At 36.1% G+C, this 9,408-nt stretch overlaps 1 protein-coding gene across 3 annotated transcripts; it reads left to right on the top strand.

Moving 5' to 3' along the window:
• The first annotated feature begins 825 nt into the window (after window positions 1–825).
• On the top strand, window positions 826–9,213 carry LOC105042369 (uncharacterized). Of its 3 annotated transcripts, XM_073253546.1 has the most exons (11): window positions 864–941; window positions 2,253–2,359; window positions 2,886–3,114; window positions 3,296–3,403; window positions 3,517–3,686; window positions 5,896–6,029; window positions 6,181–6,361; window positions 6,534–7,083; window positions 7,244–7,356; window positions 7,546–7,789; window positions 8,855–9,213. In XM_073253546.1, exons 3-11 carry the CDS (start codon window positions 3,064–3,066, stop codon window positions 9,068–9,070), a joined length of 1,767 nt encoding a protein of 588 aa, XP_073109647.1. In that variant the 5' UTR covers window positions 864–941; window positions 2,253–2,359; window positions 2,886–3,063; the 3' UTR covers window positions 9,071–9,213. The 3 variants fall into 3 exon arrangements, with proteins under 3 accessions (XP_010917842.1, XP_010917843.1, XP_073109647.1); XM_010919540.2 differs by lacking the exon at window positions 2,253–2,359 and having other exon boundaries at window positions 826–941; XM_010919541.2 differs by lacking the exons at window positions 2,253–2,359; window positions 7,244–7,356; window positions 7,546–7,789 and having other exon boundaries at window positions 826–941.
• Window positions 9,214–9,408: the final 195 nt, after the last annotated feature.

A 9,408-nucleotide genomic window follows, 5' to 3' on the forward strand; every position in this document is an offset into this window, starting at 1 on the left:
TTCCCACCAAATGTCTTAATCCTAAATTAATTAATCAAAATGTGCCATATGAGTTTATTAGCTTGAGCTAATCTTCCTTTCGATAGTTAAGCTTTTGGACTGTAAACTTATAACGATCGGTATCAGAGCCAGATCTATTATGCATCACAATCCATATGAACACCTCATCGGAGATACCGAGATGGTAGGTAAAATTATTATGTTCCCATATTAACTAATAAAAGTGATATCATATTGGTTTATTGGTCTGAGTAGAAGTATAAATGAGTCGAACCGCTCACGAGCTATTTGAGCTCGATTCGATTATTATCGAGCTCAAGTAGTTTTTCGAATCAAGTTTGAGTAGCAAGATATTCGACTCAAAAGTTCATAAACCTACTTATATTTATATATATTTTTAATAATATTATTTTTATTTATAATATATATATATATATATTAATATATAAATTATTAATAGATTAATCTTCGATTTTAAGTTCGAGTATGACTTGTTTGATATTTGAATTAAGTCAAATCGATCTCAAATTTTATTTATTTTTTATTAAATCGAGTTCGAACTTGAAATATTAAAATTCGATCGATCTCAAACTAAATTTTGAGGTCAATAGCCTGACTTGATTGCACCCCTCCGTCCTAGCTGATCTACCTCCTAATAGCTCAAGCTGTGGGGCAGCCACATAACCAGCCCCTTCCACACCCCGCCCTAAAAGCCAGCCTCTTGTTTGTGTTTGGACCCTGGAGCGAGCAACAGGTGTAACGGGTATGCCACGTGTCATGTTATATAGCAGACACCTCACCTATATGGGCGTTTAAAACGGCAGCACTCCCCAGCCCTCCGCATTCAAATCCCAAATCCCCAAACGGAATCACTCCTGAGAAAGAGAGATGAGGAAGCATCTATCCTCCATCGCCAACGATCTGCTCATAAGATGTTCCCAGTAATCGCCTCTCTCTCTCTCTCTCTCTCTCTCTCTCTCTGTCTCTGCGTGTGTGCGTGCGTGTGTGTGTGCACATGCATGCATGAATCCATGGGCATGTCTATATATGATGATATACGTGCAACTGATGCAAATATGATGTACCTCCTTATGTATATTGGCATAGCCGATCCAAGGATCTCTCTTATTACTAGCATTTTCTGCCTACAAGTACAGGATATGGATGTGTATATGCGACCTTTTCTTCTAATACATGTATTCACATGCATGAATGTACACATGCACATGCATATGCGGCATGATGAATGATGACTCCTGCTGATAAGATATTTGATTCATGTTTTAGAGCTTTGATTAAATTGTGATGGTGGGGGGAGCGTTTGAGCTTCATGTAATTAGAATTATGAGGTTCAGATATGAATTCTTATAGTAAAGAGAACATCAAGATGAAGAAGATTGATAGGCTGTATCTGTTATAAAGGAAGGTTGGTTGTAGAATCGTAGTTCATACTTGGTATCAATATAAATGGTACCTGAACTCCATCATCCCTAACAATTGTTTTCCATCTAGAAGGAGAATAAGAGATCAAAGCTTTGCTGTTATGAAAGAACAGATAGGAGTACTCCTCTCCCTTGATCGACATTTTGCTCACTTGAGCCTGTCAAATTATCTAGAATCGCTACAACAGCAGGTTCTTTTCCTTGTAGAAATTTCCACTTAGAGTTGGGCAGCAGCTGAAGTAATCATTAAAGCCAGAAAAGGCTGAACTTCTGATTTTGTAATGGTAATCTGATGATTGGTTCCTTATTATTACTTTTTTTTTCCCCCCAGATTCTCATGATAGCCTGTAAAGACTAACCATGTGAATTGTATTTACTATTAGCATTTTGTGCTTCTATGTGTTCATGTTGCACCAAAAATTGCATGGTCTGTTATTTTCAACACCCATCACTTTGTCTTAAAGTTGTATTCATGATAAAGTCTTGTTTAGTTGGAATTCTCCCAAATTAACAACTAGGTATCCTTTGGTCTACTCACGTGATTTGTAGTTACTAAATTAGTAACAATTTTAGAGGTACAAGGAAGAGAAGTAGGAAAAGCTTCATTTCATATATTAAAGAATGCAATTCACCCGGAATAATAAATACATGAAGTTCATGAAAAAGTAAAAATATTTTTGTTAGTGAAACTAATGTACTGGTCTAGGCTAACTTATTTAGTCACAGATCTTGCTCCTTGACAACAATTGTACTGCATTACTCAGTAGATGTTCCACATGCATAAGGCCAAACAGGATTCTCTTTCATCAGGTACAAGGATTGCTGTGCCCTATAGGTTATTGAGGTGGTGAAGCAGTTAAAAGAGAAAAGAAAACCATCCAAGTACAAAATCCAGAGTTCAGACAAATTTTGTTCTGGTAATGCATAAGTTATTGTCCATTGTGCATATGAAAACATCAATAAGCATGTGACTAGTGGTGCTTGTGTTTCCCATTGGTCATTCAAGAGGCCACCTGCTTATTCTAATTTTTACCGTCCTTTCGAAGATTGTAATGCATGGATGTATTGTTTTCAAACCGAACCATAATCTACTGGTCTTTATAAATATCTATTTAGGCTCAGATACTTATATACTTTTTCGCAATTTATTCTTTTCACAGGCTACATCTTGCATCACTAGCCTCTAGAAATCACTAGCTGCAGCTCACGAACAATTTGGCAGTCATACTTCGAGTGATATATTGATTCTTACCAGATTCATTAGATATAACTCAGTTGAATCAACCTAGAGTTTTATTCATATGTATAGCTCTTTCATTACGACATTAGGGACAGGCTTTGATAATTTTCCTTTTTTGTTAAGTTGTGACCCATCTACATTCATTTCCAAGCAGATTCTTGCAATTAAAAGTGTGAATCATCATTATAAAGTTTGAATCTCAGGAAATTGGACACTTCCATTGATGCTCTGGTGGAAGAATTTGAGAGGGGCTTGAAGCCTGCAACAGATAACCATTCAAGGAGATTAGTTGAGTTCTGCAGCTCAAAGGCACTTGAAAATGAATGTTGTAACTTGGAGGAGAAGATCACTGATGGATCATTAAGCCGATTCACTTATGATATGATGCTGGCATGGGAGAGACCTAGCTCAGCTGATGAGGAGCTTGATTCAGTTTGCATTTTGTCCTTTCTATAATTTAAACACTCTAACAACCGGATTGATTCATCTAGAATTGTAAATCATTTTCATATTAGTCCACTGAAATTTTGCACCATTACTGATTTTTGCAGAAATTTATTACTATTGCTCTTTGTTGAGTTAGTAATTTCCTTTTCTCCATCAACACTTGCAGGAAAGCATTGCCAAGGAGAAGGAAGATAGAAAGGAACCTCTTAAAGAGAATGAAGAGCAGTTAGATGATGATATCCCCCTTTTCTATTCAGACATCATGCCACTCCTTGTGAGTAGTCTGATTAAGTTTCTTTTGTTGCACTGATGCTCCATAATGATTTTTTTTTCCTAATTATTTGCCAAACTTGTTTTCACATATTTCGGTTTGGCATCATCAATTAGGTCAATGAAGAGAGAAGTGTTGGAGAAGATGCATTTGTATGGTTGGCCTCCTTGCTTCCTCTGGTTGCTGATGTTGTAAATGCACGATTCACTTTTGAAACTCTTACGGCGCTGACGGCCAGCCGGCTTCATTTTCCTGCTTATGATAGATTTCTCAAAGAAATGGACAAGTATTTTATTGCTTATAATTAATGTTTATTTTATTGACACTTGAAACCCTGCTAATGAACAAATATTGTTTTAAAAACTTCTCTTTGTTGCATATTGTGCAAATTACATGGTTTACAAGTATAAGATGTAGTGCATATGATAGCTAAAACATTTGAGATTCAAGACTTAATCAGTTTCATTGCTTCAGCAATTATTAAAATTATTACTTAAAGCAATGCCCTAAAGGTTTCATCTTATTCAGGTTGCATACATAATTCTTTTAAGCAAATACATCCAACCATTGTGTTCATCAAATCTAAACTAAAATTGAAAGCTAACACTATATTAGCAGCTCTTTGACACTAAACCTTGTAGAGGCCTGGTTCCACCTGGATAATTTGGCTCCTTGACTTGCTGGTACAAGTTATGATCCATGAGGTGACCAGCTTTGGGCTGGTCAATCATATTCAAGGCAACTTGGACAAGAGAATTGCCTTCATAAAATGTAAAAGATACATGGATGATGAAAAACCTATATATGAGTTTGTTTATTTATTTATTTTACACTCTCTTTTTCTTTTGATGGAATATGGGCTTGGTAAATGCTCCTGCATCCTGCAGCTGCACTCCCTTTTTTTTGTGTAACTGTATGTGTATGTGCTTAGTTTTGATTTTGTATCATCTTGTATATTTCAGTTCCTATTTACATGCAATCACTTAGATGATGTTTCTATAGAAAACAAATAAATAATAGAAAATTAAAGCCAACCTTTGCATTGTTTAGGTCTATGCAACTAGTAGTCATCCTTGGAGAATCCCCAAGATTGCAAAATGAATTAAATGGTTGGCGAGGAAGGCAAGATTTAGTATAGGGATTGGCTTTTATAGTCAATCCATCGTGTATATTATTAATATCCATCCCAAAAGCTTAAGCTAGTACGTCCATGGACTCATATGAGACGGACTAGAATTCCTTAACCTATCAAATATGGGGACTATTCCTTAATATCTCCTTACATGCAGAGCCTGATGATGGGGCTATATGCAATTTGTGCTGGATCAAGTATAGGCACAATCCAAACCCAATCCATATTTGAATCACTTAATCTGGCAAAAGATTGAATTCAAATCCAATCCAATGGCCTTCAGAATGGACTAGATTGGGTTTACTATTACTTTTATCAATCCATTGGATTTTTCTGGTCAAAATGGGTCAAAAATAATCCAAACATATACCTCATCATGTTATAAATATATTTGTGCGACAAATTAATAATGAGCAATATGTAGAAATTATCAAGACATATTCTCCATAAGATTGATTGATAATCATATATAATTATAATGAACAAATCAAAGTATTAGATAACTATTTTATGAAAACAAATTAATTTCTTATATTCGAGGAGGGTTCTGAAATATATATAGCATAATAGTTTGGGATTGATTTGGGTTGGTTTGGGCTCACACTGAGAACTTAGTGATCCAAATCCAATCCATATTTGAAATGGGTCATTGTTTCAATCCAAGATTGATCCAAATAATTTCATTTTGTGTTGGACCTGATTAATTTTTGGACCGGTTCTAGATAGGAAATGAGGAAAGCTAACTTCAATACTATGTTAAAGTCCAACCCAAAAGCGTAAGCTAGCAGATGGATGGTCGCACGAGTATCCTAGACCATCTAGAATCGCTAATCTATTTGATGTGGGACAAGTCCTCAAAATATGTACGTACATATGTACATATACACACATGTATACCGTCGTAAAAACATAGTTACTCTAATAGTTTGATTGTAAGTTGATTATTATCTTTCATATGCTAATTGATATTTAGTGAAATATCTTGCAATCTATTTAAACATCAATATTAGAGATGATATATGTAAAGAGGCATATAGATAATATAATAGATAGAAGTTTCTTAAAATCTTGATTGAGATGTTCACCTTGAGAAGGACAAATGCTGGGATATATGAACTAACAAAAACTAACTCAGGATATGGTTTTGCCGGAGAATGTTGAGATACTATTAGACAATTTTTGATCTTGGTGAAATAACTTGTGTGCTTCTATGGAATTTCACGTATGCCTTCTAAAGTTTTTCTAATGAAACTCAACTATAGCCTTGTCTTTGTATGAACTCACAAAAAATGAGGCTCAGTTATTAAATCATGCTACTCTATGCTGATCATTAATAATTTATCTTCAACTCCTTCATTTTTAGGTGTAGTAAGTACCTGCGGAAACAAACAGCACCAACCGGTTTCGAATTAGCAGAAGATGAATTCATATTGCATGTGGAGGGAACTGCTGGAACACAGAGGGTGGTACGTCATATCGGAGCCACCAGCTGGCCAGGTCACTCCTCATAATTATCACTTTAGTCTATATGTGATTATCAGCACATCAATTTGTCCCAATTTCTCCAATTTATCTAGTAAATCTGGTTATATTGAAATTGTCAGATTCACTTGAGCTGAATATTTAGTTATAAAGGTGGCTTTTTCAGGTAGGCTTACTCTAACAAATCAGGCACTCTATTTTGAGGCTTCAGGAGTAGTATCATATGAAACTGCCATAAGGGTTGATCTTTCCAAAGTTGATGTCGATCATCAAGTGAAGGCAGCATCTACAGGGCCTTGGGGTGCTCCATTGTTTGACAAAGCTATCATTTATGAGTCTTCTCAGCTGTAAGATCTTCATCTCTAAATTAAAGCCAGACATACCTTGGTTCGCTCATTAGAGAAAACTCAGCAATATGATAAGTTTTTAAAATATTTATTTACTTTTAGATACCTTTCTTTGAGCGTCTCTCCATAAGAAACTTTACCCTGCATGCTCAAACACTTGGTAACTTTGCAGCGCAGAACCTTTGGTTTTAGAGTTTCCAGAGATGACAAGCTCCACTAGACGTGAGCACTGGCTCACTCTAATCAAGGAAGTAATTCTACTTCATCGTTTTATATCAAGATTTAACATAGACTCCCCGATGCAAGCATTAGAGATGCATGCAAGAACTATTTTGGGAGTCTTGAGGCTCCATGCAGCAAGAGAGATGTTAAGAATGTCACCACCGGTTCCCACTAATTTCTTGATTTTCTCGTTGTATGATGACCTCCCTAAGGGTGATTATGTATTGGAAGAATTATCTAATAGTCTGAAGCAGACAAATAGGATAGCACATTGTAACGCTGCCACTATATTGAAGAGTTTAAACATGTCCCTTCCAATGGACACAATGGAAATGCAAGAAGGGTTTGAGGAACACCCAAGCAGCCAAGCAGACTCTCTGGCATCTTTAGAGACAACTATTGGTCAAGTAAGGGAGGAAGCAAAAGAAGTTAGCATTGCCAAAGCTACTATTGAAGAGATGAAAGCAGAAGGTATCAGCGACAGCCTTCTTGTTCTAGTGGTAAGCAGTTTTCATTCTTGTTTTTGTAATTTTATGTTTCATTGCCATCATTAGCATTGTGCAGCATCACAAAGTTTTGGTACTGGAGTTGTCTATCTTGCATGCTTATACATTTTTTTCAAGCTTCATAGTAGCCAAATGCTTATGTTCTCCGGTGTAGGACCTACTGAACCCCCTTAAAAATCTGCTGCCTTGGCTTCAAAGAATTCTGTCATGGGAGATACCAACAACCACTTTTGTCATCCTTGTGATGAGCCTAGTCATCATATACAAGTAGGTTGTTAGACTCCTGTAGTAATATATTGACTTGTCTTTATTTTTTTTTTCTTCTTTTATAAATGTTAACTTTGTTGAAGCATATAATTCAGTGCTTGTCAAGTGCCTTCAATAAGCCCCTATTAAATTCATAAGATTTTACAGTTTTAGAGTTGGACTGACATTCACATTTTCTGATGAAAACAGGGAATGGGTTGGTTATGCCATTGCAGTGTTCTTGATGTGTGGTGTTGGAATGATGCTTTGGGCTAGAAGGAAACGAATGGGAGAAAAATGCAATGAGGTGGTTGTATCTACCTCCTCAGACAAAACGACAATGGAAAGCATAGTTGCGGCCCAACATAGTTTGAAAAATTTACATGAATTGATTAAGACAGTAAATATCACAATATTGAAACTTTGGTCGATCGTAGTATCAAAGGCCCCCAAGGTAGCTCATAATAGCTCATCTTTAAACTTTCTATGATTGGTTGTAGATAAAATTTGTATTTCCTTGGTTACTTTGTCTTAGCATTCTGCCGTTTTCTTAAAATGCCAATAAGAATTTTACACTGACATTGAGTACTTGATAATGCATCGTCATTCTACATCAATTTCCCTTTAAAAAATTGTCATTGGTTATCTTCATATTATTTAAAAGAAGATATGAGACAGGGCAAAGCCTGTTATTGGCTGGCCTCCTTGATGTTTATGTAGTTAACTTTGAAACTGTACGTTCATTCAAATAGCATATTAATAGGATGGATATATAGCTGAAAAGATCCGGCTCTGTCATTGTTGATGAATAATTGAATGCAATTAAGTGATGTCTCAAGGAAATGCCTGTTTAGTGTGAACGGGTTCTTTTATGCCATTGTTTATATAGATGAGGGAATTAGAGGCAATGATTGCAATAATGTCTCAATAACTCCTATCATTTTGATCCAAAAAATTCAATGTCTTTTTAAGTTGTTGCTCTTCCTTTTCCCTTGCTCGGAAAATTGCTTTACCATCTTTTGTTCATTGGCTGTTAGCACTCAAAAGGTACATGCCCCAGTGCGACTAATACATGTCAAGTGCTAACATCAAGCTAAAATTATGAGAGCACAATTTACTGCATTCATGATGTGCTCTGTAATAATCTCAAAAACCATTCTGTTACCTCATGTGTCATATCAGCTTCTGTCATTCCCGACAACAATCTGATCAATGACTATCAGTTTATACACTGCATGATCTGAATCTCAACAAAGAAATAAAACTGCAAAAGTTTGCATGCTGCTAGTTTGATGCCTTGTACTTTGGTGCATCTAATGCTAATCAAAGTTGTTTTATCTTGTAGTTAACTCATCTGTGTCCTTAAAATGTAGGTTATGGGTGCATTGCTGTTTTATTCTGTGACATGTTATAACTTGACCAAGACATCTTGCAACTTCAATCACTCTAGATTGCAATGCCTAATTTCTCTATTGACTATTATTGTCTAATGGCTTCATGCATCTGTTACTCGTCGCAGCATGCTAATTTGGTCATGTGGGCAATGACTGGTGGGGCAGTTCTTCTGGTGGCAGTTCCCTTCAAGTTTGTGTTGATGGGTTTGACAATGTATTTCTTCATGGCTAATTCAAAGGCTGGGAAATCCATGTCAAGTGCTCATGGTGACAGGCGACTTAGGGAGTGGTGGGAATCAATACCCATCATTCCTGTTCGCATTGTGAGCCGCCCTTCTTGAGAGTATTTGTATCACATCCTTAACAAAAGTTTTGATATGATTTCTGAAATATACACCACAGACTCAGAAAGAACTTTGAACTTTCAAGTTATGCTTGTGCAGTAAACAATTTGAAGATATCTTTTGGATGCTATATTCTATCAGTTGCTGTTTGCTCCCTAATTCTATCAGTTGCCATGGATTTCAAAGCTTGAAGTTTCAGTATAATCATTTGCATTACTTTCTCCATGGATGATATATTTTAGATCTCACTTGATGTCATTCTCTCTTGGAGCGCCTCAAATATCCTTTATATTGGTAATTTGTCTCTTGGTCATCAGGGATTTGATGATCAGGTG

Source organism: Elaeis guineensis, chromosome 3 (assembly GCF_000442705.2).
Source record: "Elaeis guineensis isolate ETL-2024a chromosome 3, EG11, whole genome shotgun sequence".
NCBI lineage: Eukaryota > Viridiplantae > Streptophyta > Magnoliopsida > Arecales > Arecaceae > Elaeis > Elaeis guineensis.

What these genes read in the sequence shown, in the direction of transcription:
- LOC105042369 (XM_010919540.2), top strand. Translation starts at nt 889, where the DNA reads ATGAGGAAGCATCTATCCTCCATCGCCAACGATCTGCTCATAAGATGT. An exon ending in CTGATGAGGAGCTTGATTCA is followed by an intron (nt 3,115 to 3,295) that starts GTTTGCATTTTG and finishes CAACACTTGCAG; the next exon opens with GAAAGCATTGCCAAGGAGAA. An exon ending in ATTTATGAGTCTTCTCAGCT is followed by an intron (nt 6,362 to 6,533) that starts GTAAGATCTTCA and finishes GTAACTTTGCAG; the next exon opens with CGCAGAACCTTTGGTTTTAG.